This window comes from Eleutherodactylus coqui, chromosome 1 (assembly GCF_035609145.1).
Source record: "Eleutherodactylus coqui strain aEleCoq1 chromosome 1, aEleCoq1.hap1, whole genome shotgun sequence".
Lineage (NCBI taxonomy): Eukaryota > Metazoa > Chordata > Amphibia > Anura > Eleutherodactylidae > Eleutherodactylus > Eleutherodactylus coqui.
The window spans coordinates 370673838-370697387 of NC_089837.1; the positions used below are offsets into that span (position 1 = coordinate 370673838).

General features: G+C 45.4%; 1 protein-coding gene across 4 annotated transcripts in view; it reads left to right on the forward strand.

Moving 5' to 3' along the window:
* Nucleotides 1-15598: 15598 nt before the first annotated feature.
* The window catches only part of EGFL6 (EGF like domain multiple 6), a 105618-nt gene continuing 97666 nt past the window's right edge, over nt 15599-23550 (forward strand). For 2 of the 4 annotated variants that reach the window (XM_066578085.1, XM_066578077.1), the window contains exon 1: nt 15600-16004. In XM_066578085.1, the coding sequence (XP_066434182.1) occupies nt 15931-16004 (74 nt within the window). In that variant the 5' untranslated portion in view covers nt 15600-15930. Of the gene's footprint in view, nt 16005-23550 lie in introns of all 4 variants that reach the window. The other 2 variants (XM_066578070.1, XM_066578062.1) reach the window with 2 other exon arrangements.

Sequence of the window (23550 nt, forward strand, 5' to 3'; positions counted from 1 at the left end):
AGGTCTCAGCACACTCTCCTAGGTGTGGAGGTTAGGGGCGTCTCCCTGATAACCTCTGACCTTCTCAACCACACACTGGGCTAGCCGGGCTCCTAGCTCTACTGAGCCGTCTCTCTGGTTCTCTCAGCCAACATCTCCACAAGACCTGCAGGCCCAGGTTTTTATGAGGCCTATTACCAGCCTCACCTGGTACATGGGAGTGGCCATCCCACCCTATGCTTTGACAACTCCAGGAAAAGCCGGCCCGGAATATGCGGCTTGGAGCCACTTACAAACTACAACGTGTCAGTACTTAGTGTTACTGACACCCAAATGCTGGCTTCCTCCACCGAACCCAGGCCGCTTGGTGGCATGTATCCACCCTCCAGCATTTTGTCAGTCAGTGTCTCACAGTATATACTGAGGAGAATCTACCTCACCTCTATGTATATATACTGACAAAAATATACCTCACCTCTCTGTGTATATACTGGGCAGAATCTAGCACACCTCTATGTGTATGTACTGAGGAGAATCCAGCTCACCTTTATGTTCATATACTGAGGAAAATCTATCTCACCTCAATATGTATATACTGAAGAGAATCTATCTCACCTTTCTGTATATATACTGAGGAGAATCTACCTCACCTCTGTTTGCATATACTGAGGAGAATCTACCTCACCTCTCTGTATATATACTGAGGAGAATCTACCTCACCTCTCTGTGTATATACTGGGGAGAATCTACCTCACCTCTATCTTTGCATATACTGAGGAGAATCTACCTCACCTCTCTGTATATATACTGACGAAAATCTACCTCACCTTTCTGTGTATTTACTGGGGAGAATCTACCATACCTCTATGTGTATGTACTGAGGAGAATCTACCTCACCTCTGTGTGAATATACTGAGGAGAATCTACCTCACCTCTGTGTGTATATACTGAGGAGAATCTACCTCACCTCTCTGTGTATATACTGGAGAGAATCTACCTCCCCTCTCTGCCCCACAGCAGACCCAATTAGTAACAGTGACCCCCACAGCGGCCCCAGTAGTAATAGTGACCCCCACAGCAGCCCCAGTAGTAATAGTGTTCCCCACAGTGGTTTCAGTAGTAATAGTGACCCCCACAGTGGCCTCAGTAGTAATAGTGACCCCCACAGTGGCCTCAGTAGTAATAGTGACCCCGACAGTAGCCCAAGCAGTAATAGTGACCCCCACAGCAGCCTCATCAGTAATAGTGACTCCAACAGTAGCCTGAGTAGTAATAGTGTCCCCCACAGTGGCCCCAGTGGTAATTCTATTGCTACTGGGACCTATATGAGGGACATGATTACTAATGATGTCAATGAATGGCTGTGATTGGTTAACCCAGTGTCAGCTTTCATTGGCTGGCACGACACTGAGTTAACCAATCAGAGCTTAGCTTACTGAAGGCGGGGCATTCAAGCCCCGCAGTCAGAAAGCAATGCTCTGTGTCGGCATGGAGTAGGGAGAGACAGCCTGAATCAGCCAAGCAGATCATCAGGGAATGCCAGCGGTAGGTGAGTATTGAATTTTTTTCTTTACTTGTAGTTAGTTTCCCCATTGAAATGCATTGGAATGCATTAATGGCATTTCAATGCATTTCAATGGGAAAGTGCTTTGACATACGAGTTTTTTGGCTCGGAACAGATTAAACTCATATGTCAAGGCACCACTGTATATATATATATATATATATATATATAAAGATTGTCGGAGCTGGGGTCCGGGAAGTCCCTGATAACTACCCACAACCCCTGTCCCTACCTACTTGCCCCCCTGGGCTAGGCCCCAGGGCGGCATTTGGGTGACAGTCCCTACTCTCACTAGGGATGTGGGGCAGGGAGTCAGACTAACAGACAGATATGAGACACAAACAAACACAAAAGCAGGTCAGGCAATCCGGGTCAGCAACAGGAGAGAATGTGGTACAGTGGGTCAGGGAAAGAAGTCAGGTCCAAGCAGAAGTCAAAACAGAGCAGCAGATACAGGATATGCGGGTGTAGCAGGAAGACCATATATACACTGATAAGGTCTACAGCAAAGTGAGCAGTTTAAATGCTGTCAGAACTCCCGCCCTAGCAGCTGATAGGGGCGGAGAGTTTGACAGCAGCAGGACCTAATCAGAGGGCACTGGGAGAACCAGCCCCCAGAGCCTACTACAGACAATCAGGGATTGAGCAGCGTGGCTGGGCGTCATGGCAACTGGGGACGCGATGCGGAATGGACCCGCTGCGTCCCAAATAACCTGGCTACCGAGGCGCCTGCTGCCTGGGCACAGGAGCGTGCAGCCGGAGCCGGCGGCCAAGGGAAGTCACCAAGGCCGGGGTTCCCCTGTGCCGCACCCCTGCAGCCTGAGCGATAGGACTGGCGGTGCGGGCACAGAGACCCCGAGAGCCGCCAGTCCTGACAGTACCCTGCCTTCTACAGGGGATCACCAGACCTCCACGACCGGGAGCAGGCTTGAAAGGGAAGGCCCTGTGGAAACGCTGGACCAGACGTGGCTCATGCACATCCTGGCAGGGACCCACGTCCTCTCCTCAGGGCCAAACCCTCTCCAATGGACCAGATACTGGATCGAGCCCCGAACCCGTCTGGAGTCAACAATCCTCTCTACCTCAAACTCCAATTCCCCCTGCACCCGCATGGGAGAGGGCAGGTCACGGGTGGGCAAAATTGGTGTCACAAACCTCTTTAATAAACTCTTGTGGAACACGTCGTGAACCTTCCAAGACCCAGGAAGGGATAATCTATATGCCACTCTGGGTTAACCACTTGAGAGATCAAAAATGGACCAACAAAACGAGGAGCCAGTTTGTAAGGATGGAACCTTAAGTCTCAAATTTTTCGAAGACAGTAAAACCTGCTCCCCAACCACAAAATGTGCAGAGGTAGTGCATCTCTTATTGGTCTGTCTAAGCAATTTCTCCTGGGAACCCTGAAGGTTCTTATGAACCTGAGCCCAAACTATGCACAGATCGTCAATAGAAGTGTCAGCATACGGAGTGCCAGAAACAGCAGGAGTAGAGAATGTACACCGGGGATGGAATCCATAATTACAGAAAAACAGCGAGACCTGGGAAGACGAGTTAACATGGATATTGATGGCAAATTCGGTGAGAGGTAATTGGCCCACTGAAACTGATTATCAGAAACAAAAACTCGTAGTTACTAAATTAATTATTGATTCATGCGTTTAGTTTGACCGTTAGACTCAGGATGGAATGCAGACGAAAAGGACAAGTTAACATTCAGGTTTTGGCAGAAAACTCGCCAGAAGCGAGCAACAAACTGTACTCCTCTATCCGATATGATATCCTCCGGAATCCCATGTAGCCGAACAATTTCCCTGATAAACAGTTCAATCAGTACAATCTCCCTGATAAACAGTTCGGATAATTGCTTGGCGTTGGGTAATTTGCAAAGAGGAACGAAATGTGACATCTTGGAAAAACGATCAACTATTACCCAAATGATCGTGTTTCCATGTGAGAGAGGCAGATCTGTTATAAAATCCATGGACAGATGGGACCATGGCCTGGATGGAATGGGCAAGGGAAGAAGAGGACCTTCAGGACGTCTCCTGAGATTCTTCCTTCTTGCGCAAACCGGGCAAGCGGACACAAACAACCGTACATCCCTGGCCATATAAGGCCACCAGTAAACTCTAGACAGAAGCTCCTGAGTACCCCTAATACCGGGGTGACCACCTAGGACTGAAGCATGCTCCTCCTCTAACACCTTCAACCTCAATGACAAAGGAATAAAAAGTTTGCCTTCCGGAAGGGCTTCAGGGGTCGATTGTTAAGCTGCATGTATAAGAGGTGAAAGGTCAGAGGAGACGGCCGCGAGAACCACCCCGGGGGAGAGAATACTCTCAGGCTCAGAATCTGAAGGTTTCGGGGTACCAAAACTCCTAGACAAGGCATCCGCTTTAACATTTTTTGAGCTGTGAAAAGAACAAGGCCCAGCGTGCTTGCCGAGCATTTAACCTTTTAGCGGAGTCTAGATACATGAGATTCTTATGGTCTGTGAGTACAGTGATCTGATGGCGTGCTCCTTCCAGGAAGTGCCTCCATTCCTCAAATGCCTATTTAATAGCTAGTAATTTCCGGTTGCCTATATTGTAATTTCGTTCGGTAGCCAAAAATTTCTTGAAAAAGTAGGCAGAAGGTCTAAGGTTAGTAAGTGAGGAGGGACCTTGAGAGAGTGCCACTCCAACTCCAAACTCGGAGGCATCCACCTCTACCACAAACGGACAGGACAGGTCAGGTTGGATGAGGACGGGTGCTGATGAGAAGGCAGTCTTCAGGGTAGAGAAGGCCGCCAGAGCATCAGAAGACCAAGTACCCACATCAGCCCCCTTTCTAGTGAGATCAGTTAAAGGTTTGGCTACCACGGAGAAGTTCTTAATGAATAGAGATGAGCGAGCATGCTCGGATACAGCAGTTACTCGAGTGAGCATCGCTCTTCTCGAGTAACTGCTTACTGGTCCAAGCGTGCTCGGGGGGCGGGGAAGAGCGGCGGGTGGCGGGGGTAGCAGGGGGGAGAGGGAGAGAGATCCCCAAGCATGCTCGGACCACTAAGCAGTTACTGGAGAAGAGCGATGATCGCTCGAGTAACTGCTGTATCCGAGCATGCTCGCTCATCTCTATTAATGAACTTACGATAATAGTTAGCGAACCCAATGAAGCTCTGCAGAGCTCTTAAGGAACCTGGCTGAGCCCATTACGTGATGGCTTTCACCTTTACCGGATCCATCTGAATATCATGTGGTGTAATGATGTACCCCAAGAAGGATATTTTCTGAACATCGAAAATACATTTCTCAAGTTTAGTGAACAATTTGTTAGCCCTGAGGCAAGTCAAAACAGTGTGTAAATGGACCCAGTGTGTCTCCCAGTAAGAGGAGAAGATCCGGATGTCATCCAGATATACCACAACGTAAATGCCAATGATATCCTGAAAAATAGAATTCATATACCCCTGGAAAATAGCTGGGGCATTACATAATCCAAAAAGCATAACTAGATATTCGAAGTGGCCAAGAGGTGTATTAAAAGCCGTTGTCCACTCATCCCCTTCCCATAGACGGATTAGGTTATAAGCTCCCCTTAGGTCGAGCTTAGAGAACCACTGGGCCCCGGAAACCTAATTAAGGAGGTCAGGGATGAGAGGAAGAGCATATTGGTTCCTGACGGTTATCTTGTTAAGCTTTCTGTTATCAATACAGGGTCTGAAGCCCCCATCTTTCTTCTCGACAAAGAAAAACCCGACACCAATATGAGACTCCGAGGGTCAGATGTGCCCCTTGATTAAGCTGTCCTGAATATAGCTGCTTGGAAAAAACGTCCAAAAACTTGGAGATATAGTCTGGTAACTCAACACCCTCATAAACAGAGGTATCTAAGTTCACAGGACACATGTGATTGGTGCATCGGGGACCCAACTTGACCAGTTCCAGCGTGTCCCAATTAATAACGGGACTGTGTTCTCTTAACCATGGTAGCCCTAAGACTATGTCCACAGACAAGTCTTTCATGACGAGAAACGTGCAAGATTCCGAATGCAAGGCTCCTACAGTAAACTTTACCTCTGGGGTCACTAGGTTGACGAGGCTTGCACGCAGTGGAGTGGAGTCCACCCCAGAAACCTGAATCGGAGGATCTAAAGGTAGTAAGGAGCCAGAAATCTGAGCCACAAAATCAGAGTTAATGAAATTTGCTCTGGCTCCAGAATCAACAAAAGCTTGCCCTGCACGAGAGAAAATAAGATAAACTAAGGCACAGGGCAAGAACGTCTTAGACACAATTGGGAGTACCTTAGCCCAGAGACAGTCCCCCCGACAACTGACAAGGAGCGGACGTTTTCCTGCCGAAAGCTTCTTCTCGCAGACAGCGATGCGATGACCAGACTCTCCACAATATAAACAAAGTGGGAAAGATAGAGGGTAACGAGAAGGCCCAGTTCTGAGGGTCTCCTCTGAGGCGGGAAATCACGATTCCCACCCTCTGGTACTCGGTGCCAAAAGAGTGGGGTCGCAGAGCAAAAAACAGCTTGCAGCCTTCCTGGAAGGCAAAAAATTGTTTTCTCTCACTGTCAAAGAAATCAGGCAGCATAGCCTGGGGCTCAGAAATTCTCACCGGAACAGAGGAAGGCTGAACCTGTGCCGTATACAGCACCTGCTCCTGTTGCTGTAAATGGGTAGACAGGTCCTGAGCCAGGTTAGTCAGGGCCTGGACCTGGTTTGCCAAGGCCAACACTGCCTCCATAGAAGTGGTAAACGTAGCCGGTCAGACAAAAAAGTCTGATTCTCTAGTGGCCAGTGTATCTGTCAGGGAGCTGGGGTCCGGGCGATTGGAAGTCCCTGATAACTACCCGCAACCCCTGTCCCTACCTACTTGCCCCTCTGGGCTAGGCCCCAGGGTGACAACTGGGCAACAGTCCCTACTCTCACTAGGGATGTGGGGCATTGAGTCAGGCTAACAGACAGATATGAGACACAAACAAACACCAAAGCAGGTCAGGCAATCCGGGTCGGCAACAGGAGAGAATGTGGTACAGTGGGTCAGGCGAAAGAGAAGTCAGGTCCAAGCAAAAGTCAAAACAGAGCAACAAATACAGGATACGTGGGTGTAGCAGGAAGACCATACATGCACTGGCAAAGTCTACAGCAAAGTGAGCAGTTTAAATGCTGTTAGAACTCCCGCCCCAGCAGCTGAAAGGGGCGGAGAGTCTGACAGCAGCAGGACCTAATCAGAGGGCGCTGGGAGAACCAGCCCCCCAGAGCCTGCTACAGACAATCAGGGCCGGAGCAGCGTGGAATGGACCCGCCGCGTCCCTAACAGCCCGGCTACCTAAGCTCCCGCTGCCTGGGTACAGGAGTATGCGGCCGGAGCCAGCGGCCAGAGGAAGTCACCCCCGCAGCCTTAGCGATAGGACTGGCAGTGCAGGCACGGAGACCCTGAGAGCCACCAGTCCTGACAAAGATATCTATATATATAAGTGTATACAGATACTCCCCTACTTGCGAACAGGTTCCATTCCAGGAGCCTATTCTCAAGTACATTTGTTCGCATGTCCGAACAAATGGTTGTATGGAAGTGATCGCGGGTGGATCCCGCTCCATACAACGTCGGGTGCTGGCTGTTCTTACAGTGGACACCCGGCGACACCAGTTCCGACGAGCTGCGCTGCTCCTCGGAACTGTTAACACTTTAAATGCTGCTGTCGGAATAGACAGTGTACTTAAAGCATTAACAGTTCCGACGAGCAGCTCAGCTTGTCGGAACTGCTGCCGCCGGGTGTCCACTGTAAGAACAGCCAGCGGCCGACATTCAGGGGTCCTGTACAGTGTCCCGTGATAAGATCGCAGGACAATACGCGGTTGCTAGGCAGCCGGGGGCCTTCTGAAAGGCTGACTTGATAGGCGCTCTGCATGGGCAGCCCTAGGGCCTTTCAGAAGGCCCCCGGCTGCCTAGCAACCGCACAGCACCCCGCGATCTGACATGATAGGCTTGATAGAAGCCTGTCCGGTCCCTGCACAGTATGATGTAATGCCATAGCATTACATCATACTGTGCAGGACACATTGTTCATATCTTGCGAAGTTTGTAACTCAAACGTTCACAAGTAGGAGACTATCTGTATTTATATAAATATATAGATTTTGGCTTTCCAAAATCATCCGTCAAACATATGCCTAATGATTTATCTACAAAAATCAAGAAAAAAATCCATCTCTACATCCATACTAGAATATAAAGAATATACTTGTATACAGTATATACATGCATTTTTAGTATAAGACATTGTTACTAAACACAAGAGAAGTGTTTAGTATATCTCTGGGTTATAAAGTGAATAGATATTAACTTTGGAGATAAATTACAGGGAAGGGTTATAGATGGGAAGGGGCAAAGCAGCCACATATTTATAGACTGCAGTTGATACAAGTAACTCACAAATCACAATCAGTCTTTTCACACAAATATACGGTCTGTATCACATCATGCACTATACTCGGCCCATTTGCAGACTCACCATTCAAGCCAATGAGACATAAAAAATGAAAGCACATGGACGCCATATGTGTGCTGTCTATATTTCTCAGATCCTTTGATAAGGCCTTAGTCAGATGAGAATGAGGGGCAGACACTGGTTGGCAATAGCCTTACATCATCTCTAGGAAGTTACATGGAAGAGATTCAATGATGCCAGCAGAATACATACCATAGGTCTATTTAGATTTGCAGTTGCCACACAATGCACTACTGGATTGTTGCTATGCAATAGTGCAAGCATGTCTGTCTGATATCTTACAACTCGCAAACCAACAAGGGACAGCAGTGGTGTCAGACATAATATTTATAACCCATCCAAGCATATTCTGGCCGTATTTATGCTTCCATAATACAGACAGGTGTCTCGGCCAGATGGGGGGTCTTCTGACCTGAACTTCAAGCATCATAGATTACTAAAAATACGTTTTTTCGTACTATGTTAGCCAATGTTCTTGCTCTTTCATATATATACTGTATATGTTTGTTCAGATGTATATTGCTACACCAACCTGATGAAGAGGCCCGAGTAGCCTCAAAGGCTTGCGATGTTAACATCCTCATTTTATTTGTTAGGCATTAAAAGGTATCATATCTACAAGATTATTTTGTTTTTCTTACTGAGAGCAACAACATTTCATAGATTCCTATAAAACCTGGTGCTTCTGTGTCACCAGTCTGATAATTCACATGGGAAACTGGGGCTTTTATCACAGCTTCCCTTTAATTTGTATCAGTTTGTCCAAAATTCCTGAAGTTCCTTTTGCAGCTAACAGCATCTTTTTGTGAGTTACAAATAGATGGAAAGTAAATGTATTAGGGTGGTTTCACACTTACGTCGGGGTTCCAGTTTCCTGCTCCTCGAACGGAGCAGGAAAGGGTAATCTCTGCGGTCAAACAGCTCCGTCTCTGAATGAACCAAACAGCGCCGGGAATGACCCTATTGACTATAATGGGCTCTATCCGCTTTCCGCCCAGATGCCCAGCTTATAAATGTAACCAAAAGAGCTATATGCAGCACTTATTCTTCTGGTATTTTGAGCCAGATCTGGGATGAAACCTCCAACCGGAGGTCCAACGCAGATGTGAAATCCGCCTCATTTAATATGACATAATTCCAAAAAAACTCGTAAATTACACCAGTCACAGTGCCAACTCATTGAACAGCCTTTTCTTTCAACCCTGTACAGTTAGTATACATACAGCAGTTATTCAGTAGCAACTTGGAAGGGAATAGAATGTCTGTGTTGTCCTGGAATAAAACCGTAACCAACACTATAAGGCAGAATATTCACCCAAGGGTTCTTCTATCGAATAATACTGAAAACGGTGTTATCTAAATATCACCATATAGCTATAAACATATATCACATCATGATAATCAGAGTTATAACTTCAAGCTCGTTGAACTAATGAAAAATCTGTAACAGAACCCCAATTACTATGGGCCATTTAAAATATAGTGTCTTTAAATGTGGCAGAGACCTTTGGGCCCTATCAGGCAGCAGGGCCTGGGTACGACTATTTCTGCACTCCCCATAACTATGCCTTTGAGGATAATTACTATTGATGTACACCTAAAATCTGAGGTTTCCCTTTTTAAAGTTTATTTTGGTAGATACTCGCCAATCACCCATAGTGCATCCAATGTACCGAGTCAAGGAATAATACATATTAGTTATTAGGAAGAATATATATTGGCAATGACCTTCGCTAAAAAAGATTTGATACCACTTTACTAGAACCTTTGTTGTACATTAAAGGGATGATATTGGCAGGGAGATCTAACATGAAAGCAGGAAAGAAACCATTCAGCCTGAACTTTTGCTCTTATTTTTGCTTCTCTTTGTTCTTTGCACAACTATTTTTATTAGAACCATTTTTCATATTCTATATAAATGTAGGATCAAGAGACATTTAAGGACATATGTGTGTATTAAATACAACAAAGGCTTGATGTATCCAGATAGAAATTATTTTTAAAAGGCCAGCATCATAGGAGTACTTAGTTATAAGGGGTTTAGTCACTGACCTGGTCATGACGGCTATGTAGGATCAATCTCAAGAAGATCCCAAGGAATTCTAATGCTGGATATACAATTAGGTGTTTCAGGTTTCTATGTTGGCTGTTGTGTTTTGACAGTAAGAACACTGCAGTGTGCTTTTTTTGTCTCTTCATCCTACTTTCCGAGAGCCATAACTTGTATTTTTCCATCAACATAGACATATGATGGCTTGTTTTTTGTATTTTTTAATGCTATCATTTTAAGGGTTGTAAATATAAAATGTTGTGTTTTCTTGGCCCCACTTGCCCACACCGAACTACTCACAACATACCGTATATTATCGAGTATTAGCCGACCCAAGTATAAGCCGAGTCAATAACTTTTACCACGAAAAACTGGTAAAACTTATTGACTCAAGTATAAGCCGAGCTATACTCGAGTATATACTAGGTAAAGAAAAAATGCAATACTCACCTCCCAGTCTGCGTCTGTGTCCCTGGCGTGATGGTCTCCCCGGTGGTGCGGCAGGCTGCTTGAGACTTCTCCCCGCTGTCATCTCCCTGCTCGGCTTTTAATTCCCCCGCCGTCAGGGCTTTGTAAGTAAGCACTGTGATTGGATTGAGCGCCAGCCAATCACAGCCGGCACTCGATAAACCAATCACAGCCATTTAGTGATGTCATCCACTGAATGGCTGTGAATGATCGAGCGCCGGCTGTGATTGGCTGGTGCTCGATTTAATCACAGCGCTTACCTACACAGCGCTGACGGCAGGGAAATTCAAAGCTGAGCAGGGAAATGACAGTGGCATACGGGAAGACCATCGCGCCGGGGACACAGACTGGGAGGTGAGTATTGCGGGGGTTTTTTTACCTGACTCGAGTATAAGCCGAGGGGATCTTTTTCAGCATCAAAAATGTGCTGAAAAACTAGGCTTATATTTGAGTATATATGGTACTTACATTTTGGAATGTACCTGGTTCTTCCAATCTGGCACTCGGTAACATGCTCCAATCCACTCTGCAATTTTCTGACTTCACTGATGTCCTGTTCCTCTTCAAATCCCCAGCTACCGGTCCGAGCTGGGAACAGAGCATCGGCAATTGGGTCAGTCATAGAAGGCCAAATGTTCCCTGCTTGATGAATTAAATTAACATACATTTACAATGCGTACTGGCAACTGCGCTTGTGCCTGTATCAAACCTATCCCATGGGTGCAGTGGGTAGTGTTAGCAAAGGATGGTGGAGCATGTGGTTGGTGCCACCTCTGCAAGCACAAATTTTCCTGGGAGATGAAATCTCAGAATAGGGGAAGTGATGTAGTAGAACCAATCAAGATAAATCGGAAAGTGGCAATAACAGGATAATGTCAGGAGAACACAAAAGAAGGAACTAGGCATTTATAAACACTTAGGCCCCCTGTCCACGGCAGTGATTTTGCCAGTGGTAAATCGCCAGCAAAGCACTCCGGCTGAAGCTTTCTATGGAAAGTGCCGGCCCCTGTCCACGAGCAGAGAATCACTCTGTCAGATAGGCTGATCTGTGGAGAACCGTCTGCCGGCTCCTGCTCCCGGGCGGCGGCTCCCGCGGCTGAGATTCGCCGCCGGATACCGCAACGCACCTAGACAGGGGGCCATAGATACCATCGTGTGCTAATTAATGGGGCTAAGGTTCAATTGCATGTAGAGCTACACATATGGACAATAAAGGGCTCATGGTCCTCACTAGAGTACCACAGCCCCTTTGTCCTCCAGATCGCTGGGGGTTCCGAGAGTTTTGATGCCCCCTAACCACATAATGATACTTTGCAGCATCCGGGTCATGGTTTTGCATCCATATAGTTTATATGTTCTCCCCATGTCTGTGCGAGTTCCCTCTCATACTCCAAAAAAATACTATGAAATTGCCTAATCCTATAAAATTGTTCCTAGTACTGTATGTGTGCGCCTGATATAGGGAAATTAGATTGTGAGCCTTACTGAGGATAGGGACTGATATGAATCATGACAATCTCTATACAGCACTGTTGTATTTCTTGGCACTGTATAAGCAAAGCTAAATAAACAGGCCATACATTTCTGACCAATTGACAATTGTGTAGGAGACCCCACGTGCAGGTGGATTATGAGACAGAGCACCGAATCCAGTAAACAATAAGCTTTACTTGGCAGCTGAATCATTGCTAGATTTACGTTAACCCTTTTGAGACAGAAATTTTTAGGATTTAGCATTTTTGAGTTTTTGTACCTGGCTTCCAAGAGCCATAACTTTTTTTTTATTTTTCTGTATACTTAGCTGTGTGTGGGCTTGTTTTTTGCAGGATGAGTTGTATTTTTTCATGGTATAGTTTCACATACCATGTGATGTACTAAAAGTTTTTAGGTGGGATGAAATGAAATGCAACCGCACGATTTTGGGTGGGAGTGTGTTTACAGCATTCACAGTGCAGTAAAAATGACATATTCAATTTATTCTGTGGGTCAGTACAATTACAGAATACCAAATTAATATATTGTTTTACTACTTTTAAAAAGCCATAAAACCTTATTTTTTTAAATTAGTTTCTGTTGCCAATTTCTGAGATTCATTCATTTTTAATATTACAGTCGATTTAGCTGTCTGAGGGCTCTTTTTTGTGAGTCAAGCTGTACTTGACATTTACAAATAATATGAATCAGCGGTACATTCAGTTCCAAAGGAAAAAAAGAGTGAAAAAGAGATTTGCCTTGCCTTTATTTAAAGCTTGCCATTACAAACAGCTAAAACCAAGTAGGACGTGTTTCGGTTCCTGCAAGAACTTTGGTCACTGCTCAACAGTTCTGGGTCGACTTTGCCAGATTTTCAATTTCATAACACACCAAATGTTCTCTATTGGTGATTGGTGTAGATGTCAGACCAGTTCAGCCTCCGGACTCTTCTTCTGCGAAGCCATGCTGTTGTGATGGATGCAGTATGTGCTTTAGCATTGTCTTACTGAAATATGCAAGGCCTTCCCTGAAAGATACATTGTTTGAATGGGGATATATGCTGTTCTAAACCTCTATATACTGCTCAGCATTGATAGTGCCTTTAGGATGTGTAAGCTACCCATGCCATAGGCACTAATGCAATCCTATACCATTAGAACTGTGAACTGTGCGCTGATAGCAACCTGGATGGACCCTCTCCTCTCGAGTCAGGCGCTTTTGGATTGTGTTAATATATGGCTTCTTTTTTTGCATGATACAGCTTTATCTTGCATTTGTGGATTGCACAGCAAACTGTGTTCACAGACAATGATTTCTGGAAGTTTTTCTCGGCCCATGCAGTGATTTGCATTACAGAATCATGCCTGCTTTTAATGCAGCGACACCTGAAGGCCCGTAGATCTCGAGCATCCAATATTGACCATTTGCCTTGTCCCTTGTACATGTAAATTTCTGCTGCTACTCTCAATGCTTTGATAGTATGTCTTATGGATGGTGGGATATTCAAAGTCTTTGCAATTGTGTGTTGAAGAATATTTTTTTTACAATGGTACCACTATTCTTAGACGCAGTTTTTCACAGATTGGTGAACCTCTGACCCTCTTTGCTTCTGAGAAACTCTGTCTCTCTAACATGCTCTTTTTATACACAGTAATGTGACTTAGCAAAAAATTGACCCTTTTTTTCATTAGTACCACTTGCTTTTCCAGCACTGTGTTAACCCTGGATTGCGGCCACAGAGAAGGGAGAGTGGAGTCAGGCAAGTAAGTTACCTTTTCCCTTTCCCTGTATTCCTAGGCTTCCCTCACACTTTTTGCAGGGAAACAGACATGGCCAAGATGGCATAGAAAACAAGCTAAGGGGTTGGGGGCCTATTTATATGACACTTTATCTGAGAGCAGGGGGCCGGGTGTAGGGCCAGCTAGGGGGCAAGGGAGAAAGGTAGAATGTGTGAAAGGGGGCAAGGCCCTTCAGAGACAGATAACAGTACAGGTACAGGTGGGGGAGTGCAGTGGAGCAGAGAGCAGAGGTAATTAGACAAGGCAAATATATAGTTTTTTCTAAAAGCTCCTTCACACGAGCGTTTTATCGCAGCTATTTTGCCGCGATAAAACGCCGGCTGAAAACCATGACCATCTAAAGCACTGGATTCCAGTGCACTTGTTCAGATGGGTGATATTTTGGTGTGAAAAACTGGCCAGCAAGGAAAGATAGCACACACAGTGCGCATTCCAGCCAGCCACTTCTACGCTGACCTATCTTTTGCTGGAATATGCCGACTGGTCCCATAGACTCCTATGGGAGCTGCTGTAAAAGGGAGGTGGGAGGGAGTTTAGCTAAACTTCCTCCCCCCTCACTCCCTCTCTCAGCTCCTTGCTGGCTGCTGGCAAAGGGAGGGGGCGAGACAGAGCGGGAGATTACCACACTAGCTCTGCTAAGCTCCTGCCCCATCCCCTCCCCTTGCCGGAAGATGGCAAGGGGCGGAGAGGGAGCGGGAGTTTAACACACTATGCGGGTGGTTATCGCAGCATCCGTGTGAAGTAGCCCTAAATCTGACAATATAAGCAGTGGTCGCAAATGGTAGCAAAGACAGGTCTGAAGACAGGAAAAGAAGATCCGTCTTGAAACGGTTAAAGTGTTTCTATGTGTATGCTATCATAGTTACCAAACAAAACCCTGAGCTAAGTAGAGAATTATGGCGATACATAGACCTTATAATGGATGTGTACTTATCCTGTTGGAACAGGATGGTGCAAATACGACACAGCTTTCAGGGAAAAAATGGTTAAAACAAATGCCCCTTCCTTTGGCCAAAAGCACCTTGACCTGTGGACCAAACTCATAGTTCAGGACAGCCCCACATTGTGCTTTTGCTTCTGCTTGCACCGCTGCTCCACCTAAAATCATGCATTGCAGAAGGTTAGTGAACTCACATTATGTCTTGCTGACCGTCTAAATGGGCCTTTATTCTCACCTTCACATTCTTATACCTGTTAATCACCTGCTGTCAGCAATAATTACGTCTATTTTGCCTGCAGCATTACTTCAGCACTAGACGTCCATGATGTGTATGAACTAGGAAGCAGACAGCATCCAGTCAATGCAAAAGATTAGATCTAAAAGGTTGAAACAAATCTCCTGGCGATATCAATAAAAATATAACCATGCAATGTTAGGGGTTCCTGTTTGCTTTGTGCTAAACAATGTCAGGTCTGCATCCAAAGGTATTGTCTAATCCTGTGTTCTCCAACCCAGGGCTCTTCAGCGATTGCAAAATCACAACTCCTGCAGTTTTGGGGGCATGCTGGGAGTTGCAGCTTTGCAACAGCTGGAGAGCCCCAGGTTGGGGAAAACTATGCTGTCAGTCAAGTTAATACATTGTTTTAGGATATTAGAAAATATGGAGAGGAGTGGACCAATAGCAATCTATTATGAAGATGAGAAAGGGGGTTTTACTCACATCAAGACTATCCTTTCTATTACACATGTATAGGGAACACAGGGTTAAAATAAGGAAAACCCTAGGCAGCCCACTCCTCCTTATGTAAAATCCTGCCACAACCCACCAACCTTCTGTGCTGTCATCAGTGACTGTGAGGGCAGACTGGCTGGAATTTCAGAGCAGCCAAGTGTTTTATGCAGCTGCTTGAAGGCAGGAAAAAGGCAGAGCTAACACCCAACAAAAGACAAGCTGGAGGAAAGTGCTTTCCACTACTAGGGCTGCACACAGGGATGGAGTGAATAGCAAGCACTACAGGGACTCTCAAGACTGCACTCCAATCCAAAAGACTGTGCTAATGAACAAGTAACCACACAATTCCTCAGGAGGAAGACAGAAGATTTGACTTTACCTCTCGGTACAATACAACTTTCCAGGTGCTGGGCTTAGACATGCGGCTGCTGTGGATAACTATTTTAGGTGTTTACTTTCCCTGTGCTGCAGGTAGATTTGCAGAGTCTTCAAGGTCAGTTTGCATGTTTGTACATAATCATCTTTTTAGTGCATGCTATATAATAACAGTACACATCCAAAGTTTTTCCTTGCAATCCAAGAATGTGTGAATATGCAGAACAGGTACAGCAAACATGGATATAGCATAACGTACTTAAAAGGGTGTTTCTGCTTTTTTCTAAGTAGAGCTTATACCACCACATAGTTAGAACTCTAAATTCTAGATGTACTCTCTGTTATCTAACCATCCCCCAGCTATGATCCTTCCAGAGGATATAGTAATAGATCACTATGAACATATCCCTTATCTATGGACAAGTGTCTGTAAATAAACACTGCCTTCTATGTAGCATTGAACAATGGACCATAAAGAATCACAGAGTGTCTTAGGAATTTAAAGCACTATGGAGCACATTTATTATTGTGACAGAATTCTGTGTTGCACCTTTTTTGTGAAAATCAATTTAAACAGATTTACACCAATAAGAACAGATGTTACACCTCTTTCCACTTTTCTAAAGTGTCTAGTAAAGGGGGCTGAGTTTGAGTGAAGTGAGGATTTTGGAGACATTTAAGAAACGCTACTTTTAAAAAAGTTTTAACATTTTTGCACAATCTCATTTTAGTAGCCGGGTGGCATATAAAGTGACTCCACATCTCTAGAAATACTTAGACTAGCTAATGCCCACGGCCAGATTACGGCCGCAGGGAACGCGGCGGAAATCTGCGGCTTTATGCTGCAGCTATTAGATTCTATTGAACCTAATAGCTCAATGTTCATTTTGCGGAATTCTACCACGGAATTCCGCAGCGTGAAAAAAACCGTGCATGCTCTAATTGATGCCTAAAACTGCGCATCTGGCTTCCGTTGTAGACAGTGGAAGCCAGCCATCACGCTATACTTCCGCTGTGCATATCGCGTGATTATACGTCCCCGCTCACCGCTGGCCGTGTCATCCCGCACTGCCGGCGTGTCATGCGCTGTACTGTGCATGCCCTCCAGCTCGCCAAGCAGGACGCGCATGGTGGATCTGGAGAGGCGAGTATGGGGTCCTTGTGGGGTGCTGTGACGGACTCCACTGCGATATTCTGCTGGCGGAGTCCGTCATGGCCATGGGCATGAGGCCTTAAAGATATAACAAATTGTACAACATTTGATACATTTGTCACATCTTTAAACTGAAAGGAAGAAAAGCTGCCAGAAAACTGGCATCAAAAATTCTGAATGATAAATTTCCCTCAATGTGTCGTATTATATAAGTATATGAATGCATAGGATCTATGTAAAACTGTGCAATTGATGTATTTTGATTCCCAATATGATGTACACAATGGGGAGTAGGTACTATTGAGAATTTGCCAGCTTTGTGGTGCAAACTGTGCCAGAAAACTGTCTTACATGCTTTCCACTTTATGATGTGTTGTAGACACTTTTGGACACTTTTTTTGTACACATCCAGGACATAGCTTTGTAGGAAAGGTGCACGGGCGATGATCCGCTTGCTATAAATCACCCGAGGATCACGTTCTGTAAAGCTTTCCATAGAATTACTATGGAAAGTGCAGCACCGGCGTCCACGAGTGGAGAATCATCGCTTCTCCGTGGTGAGCCTATCTATCAAATAGGCTCACTTCGGAGACCTGTCAGCACTACCCCCTCCTCCTCTAGCGATATTCTGCCTCAGCCGTGGACAGGGGGCCTAGATGTGCCAAATGTTCTCCAAACTTTTGTTGCAGAATTTGGCACAAAATAAGCCAACTAATAGGTGGTATAAATGCTGCAGAGTTCTCATTCAACACGAGTCACTGTGATGAACTGGCGCACTTAAAGACTGTCTAGTGTAAGTTTGCACTGTCTGTTAGACAGTATTAGTAAATCTGCCCCAATGCTTTTAATTTCTTTTCCCATGTGCAGATGTACAGTCTGGTTTACAATATCTAAATCACTTCTCTGCTCTGGGCTGTCACATTACTTCTGTAGTTGGATTACAGTACAAAGTAAAATGCTGTCTGGGTTCTCAGGTCTGTCTCTTGTCTTTGTAAGTAGTGTGCCATGAGTGTGATATGTCTGGCGTATGCCAGGGTACTTGATGGTCTCTGGGCGATGTTAAATGGAAGCTGCATAAGTGCAGTCAATCACTTGCAGGAAATGTGCAGTGGGGTAAATTGCTGTAGGGCTACGTGTATGTCATATGGGAGGGTTTGTGTTTTGCCCCATCATAATTACGGCATGTTTGTTTATCAATAACACGTTCTTTATTTTCGTTGGGAGAAAACAGGTGTAAAACTGGTGCAGAATTCCTCTAATTTGCTCCAGATGTTCTCATATTGGAGAAGCCAACAGTAATGTGTTCCAGGAATTCTACTGCTCTGAAGCAGGAGTGTGAACTGATGCATTTCTCACATGTCACTTGTTATCTTGCCCTGAAGATAGATTAACTACTGGAATCGTAGTATTTCTTACAAGTCAGACTGAACAAGTTACTAAGGACTTGGTTAATTAGGGAGAAATTATTATTTTAAATATCTACAGCACATTTTTGTTGCCTTGTCTTCTAAATTATTTGTGTTCCTGTTGCTATCATGAGTATCACTATGAGTATAAGGCAAATTTCACATTGGTGAGTGCGTTATCAGGCCATCATTCGTGGCGATCTCCCCGTGGATGTGAGGCGTTTTTATCTCAAAACCGCATTGCATCACTTTGTGAAAGTAGCAATCCTCCGCCATGGCTGTCAGCGCGTGGTGCAATGCTTCATTCCTACTGCAATGGCCTGGTTTGGTGTAAAGCTCCATTTGAATTCAGTTGGAGCTTTGCCTGCGGTACTATTGTATCTTGTCACCACTGGAAGTAGTGGTGGAGACAAGATTGACAGCCCGATGATGCCCCCTGTTCCTGATTGGCTGCAGATCTGGCTCCCATGCAGGTCTTGGCAGACCACTAACCTTCCCCCAGTCTCCCTGCTCTGTCACTCGGTGCTGCGCTGGTTCTCGGCTTCTGACCCTGATTTCACCTCCCCACTGCTGCTGTCACTCTCCCTGCCTTCATGCTGTCTGTGTCTTCCCCAGCCCTGATGTAACCTCCCCGCTGCTGCTGTCACTGTCCCTAGCTCCCCGCTGTCTGTCTCTCTTTCCCCAGTAACCTTCCCACTGCTGCTGTCACTGTCCCTGACTCCCCGCTGTCCATCTCCCTTTTTCCAGGCCTCAGCTCACAACCCCGTTGCTTCACTTGCTGCCCGCTCTTCCGCTCTCCGTCTCCATGTCTGCTGCTTTCACTTGTTGGGCGGTCTGCCTTCTTCCCTCTCTGCTCCGCCACTGTGCAGTTCTCCAGCGCCGACCTCACATCAGCACTGACAGATGATTTTTTTCCTGCAGCGCTGCTGAGAAGCCGCGGCGGGGACAATCAGTGCCGGAGACGGAGAGCAGCAGAGCGGGTAGCCGACACATTGCAAATCCTAGCAGTGTGGGAACTGAACTTTGGCTTGGATGGAGGGTTTGGGTGAGGGTTTGTTTAAGTGTTATGGTTTAATTTCTAGCTGTAAATGCTTCCATTTTGGATCATTTACAGGTAATAATGTAAGCCTAACACTTAAACAAACGCTCACCCTAACCCTCCATCCAATGCAAAACTCACTCCCCACGCTGCTAGGACCTTCCTGCAGGCATCCAATCACGACCTTTGGGGGCGTACCCTAGCCCTATTCTGGTGGTGACAAGGTACAATAATACCTTTGCCTGCAGCCAACCCAGCCCACTGCAGTGGGATCAAAAGCTGCATATTTCTGGCAACGCAAAAACTCTCTACATGAGGACACCGACCTGGCAATCAGCTTATCGGAAGAGATCCCATGTAGTAGACCCCTAGCGTTCTAGTGTTGATGGCCTATCTTGAAGCTAGGCCATCGGTACTCTAAACATCAACAACCCCTTTGATGGCAGTGCATCCTGAATGTTTAATATAGATCCAAGCCTCTATTTGCATCAGGTGTTGCCCAAGGTTAACTTAAAGGGGTTGTCCCGCGCCGAAACGGGTTTTTTTTTTTTTCAATAGGCCCCCCGTTCGGCGCGAGACAAACCCGATGCAGGGGTAAAAAAAAAAACGGATAGTACTTACCCGAATCCCCGCGCTGCGGCGACTTCTTACTTACCTTGCTAAGATGGCCGCCGGGTTTTTCACCCACGGTGGACCGCAGGTCTTCTCCCATGGTGCACCGTGGGCTCTGTGCGTTCCATTGCCGATTCCAGCCTCCTGATTGGCTGGAATCGGCATACGTGACGGGGCGGAGCTACGAGGAGCAGCTCTCCGGCACGAGCAGCCCCATTCAGAAGGGAGAAGACCGGACTGCGCAAGCGCGTCTAATCGGGAGATTAGACACTGAAATTAGACGGCACCATGGAGACGGGGACGCCAGCAACGGAGCAGGTAAGTGAATAACTTCTGTTTGGCTCATATTTAATGCACGATGTACATTACAAAGTGCATTAATATGGCCATACAGAAGTGTATACCCCCACTTGCTTTCGCGGGACAACCCCTTTAAGTGAATGTGAGTTTGTAAAAGTTTAGACAGCCTGGATAAACAATTAGAAAGGTTGCCTGACTACACAATGATCACAAGATGATTAGCTATTGCCCAAGACATTAGTTGGTGCCCATATTAGCACATACTGATTGTGTAGATATCTGGAAAATACAGTTGTTAGTGCAAACAGCAATATTTTCTATACAATATGTTTTTGGGGGTCCAAATTCTTAGAGGATAAGCTAAGCTCAGGAGATAAATATCAAACTACTCAGTAAAGAATGTGATCCAAAGTTATCTGTTATCTGCAGCAGTTTTTATAGGGGCACATGCTTCAATTACAATAATTCAAATCTATTATAATTGATTTGTTTCTATTTGTCAAAGAAACATAAACAAAATATGAATATGCAAGATAAGGAATTTAACATCTAAAATGCCAACCAAGCACACACAGGTGCAGAAACTATCATATTAAAGAATCTGGGTATGTTTAGAAGGCTGAGAGACTTAATACTTAATAGCTGTCTACAAATATCTGAAGGGCTGTCACAATGCAGAGGGGTCAGCCCTATTCTCATTTGCACAAGGAAAGACTAGAAGCAATGGGATGAAACTGAAAGGGAGGAGACACAAATTAGATATTAGACAGTGAGGGTGATCAATGAGTGGAACAGGTTACCACGGGAGGTGGTGAGTTCTCCTTCGATAGAAGTGTTCAAACTAAGGCTGGACAGACATTTGTCTGGGATAATTTAGTGAATCCTGCACTGAGCAAGGAGTTGGACCCGATGACCCTGGAGGTCCCTTCAAATTCTACCATTCTATGATTCTATGATATGTGATTAAGTTCTTAGAATACAAAAGTACAGTAAATCTAAACAAAGGTTGTTTACAGAGATTGTTAGGGAACATATATGAAAAGCTAGGAACATGTCAATTTTACCTGCTGGCCAGTCTAAATGCCACATAGCTATCTTTTTGGAGCTCTGGCCTTAGTCATTCACTCAAAGTTTTATGGAACAACTATTTAATATCCATAAATCACAGTTGATGTGCCAGCAATGCTGAATGCTCTATTGTTTTTACCAACGCCTGTTCAACTCAAGTTACTACAATGTCACAGGTGTGTTCTTATTGTTCATATTGTTCTGTGTTCATGGCATAAGTATATAATAGCTGTCAGAAATAGGTTCACACATCTTTATATATGAGGCGGACTTATAAAAAATGAATGTTCATCACAACTATTAATGGAAATGAAATATGATTAAGTACGATTAGTAACCAGTTGACAAAAGTACATAATTTGAACGATTATGTAGCAGAAGTCCAATCACTAGCTAACTAGCACTAATAACTTCTAATAGATATGTTCACAGCAATTAGCACTTATTGGTTGCAATATTGATAACTGTATCACAATTGTGGTTTTCCGCACTCGGTCCAAGTCAACAAGTTAAGCGTCCGCAGCGGACGGAACCATGCACCTAAAAGAAAGGTCCTGCAAAGAACTGGTTCAGCTCTAGAAAATGACTTTATACTTTCAGTATGTGTGAGCCAACAAGTTCACTTGAGTCCAATGTAATAGCGTATGGCAACTAGCAGGCCTGCATAGTCTCTATCAGTGTCTCAGTTTGTGTGCACACCTTTTTACCAAGGCCCGACCTCACTTATGAACTCTCGACAGTAGCTGTATGAAGAGATTTCGACATCCGCTGGCCATCTCTGATATAAAGAACTTCATGATGGTTTTGACTCTCCCGGCGTGTTACTCTCTGCAAGTCAACTCTGTAGCAGTCTCTCCAGCCGTAGCCTTCTGTTTATGGTAGCCTTGGACCATATCTGTGTCACAGCAGATCTCCCCTAAGTAAAGGCTTCTGTGTTACTGGCTGTGGACTATTGCACTCTGTCTATCTGGCTCTGGCTACTGGATAATATAGCAGCACTTTGCATACATACCCCTGTGCTGCTTTCCTGATCCCCCACTATACAGCAGTCCTTGTGTTTCTTCCTCAGTCTGTTGCCGCAGCTGCTCCTCATTGCTGCACAGTCTTCTGCACACTCCATGTAGCTGCATCTGACTCTCTAACGTAGATACAATTCTGGATCTCTCTCCTACTGATCACTAGTAAGCTCTAGGACCCGTCTTGGAGGCAGGTCTTACTTCCAACAGGCTCATGAGGCTTCATCAAAATGGCACCACTGAGCCTCTTCGATTGTGCTTCACTGCGCTGTTTGTTCTCCATGGTCATTTCATCCCAGCTAGGCCTTGGACCGAGAAGGGGCAAAGTCTGGCACGTCACCTAGAGCCACAGTATGGGCGGCTGTAACCACTGTAGTGTGTAAGGGGAGGAGCGGCCTCATTACCCCCCACCCCCCCTACAATGCAAATATAGTTATGCATTTAGTAAAACACTTTATAGGCAGTGTACTGTAAGGGAAGACCTTCCTTTTACTTGGAAGCTTTAATATATTTAGATGATGCAGTCAATGCCATTTGAACACACCGTGTGAATAGACACTAAGACTCAGTAGGATACACAGGTTGCAGGCCCTTTAACCCCTTGAGTGGCACACCCGAAAATTTTCCGGGACGAGCTCCACTGCCCATAGTGATATAGCCCGGAAGATTTCCAGGCTATGTTTCACAATGGGACCTGCAGAATACAGTGCCACAAGCTGTGGCATTGTGCTCTGCCCGCACAGTCCCTCATAGAACAGTTCAGGACTTTGAAAAAAGAAGCAGGCAGATAATAATAATAAGAAACTTTATTTGTATAGCGCCAACATATTCCGCAGCGCTTACATAGACAGGGGGAAAAAATACAAAAATTACAGAACCACGGTTACATGGTAATCAGTTGATGGAAACAGTAGGGGTGAGGGTCCTGCTCCAACGAGCTTACATACCACAAATAACGGGGTGATACAGATATTACGGATCTGCCGGCAATCTCCCTCTTCTATTTTCAAACTCCTGCACTGCTTTGTTTACAGGTTGCCATGGAGACCATCGGCTTGTCAGAAGCCAGC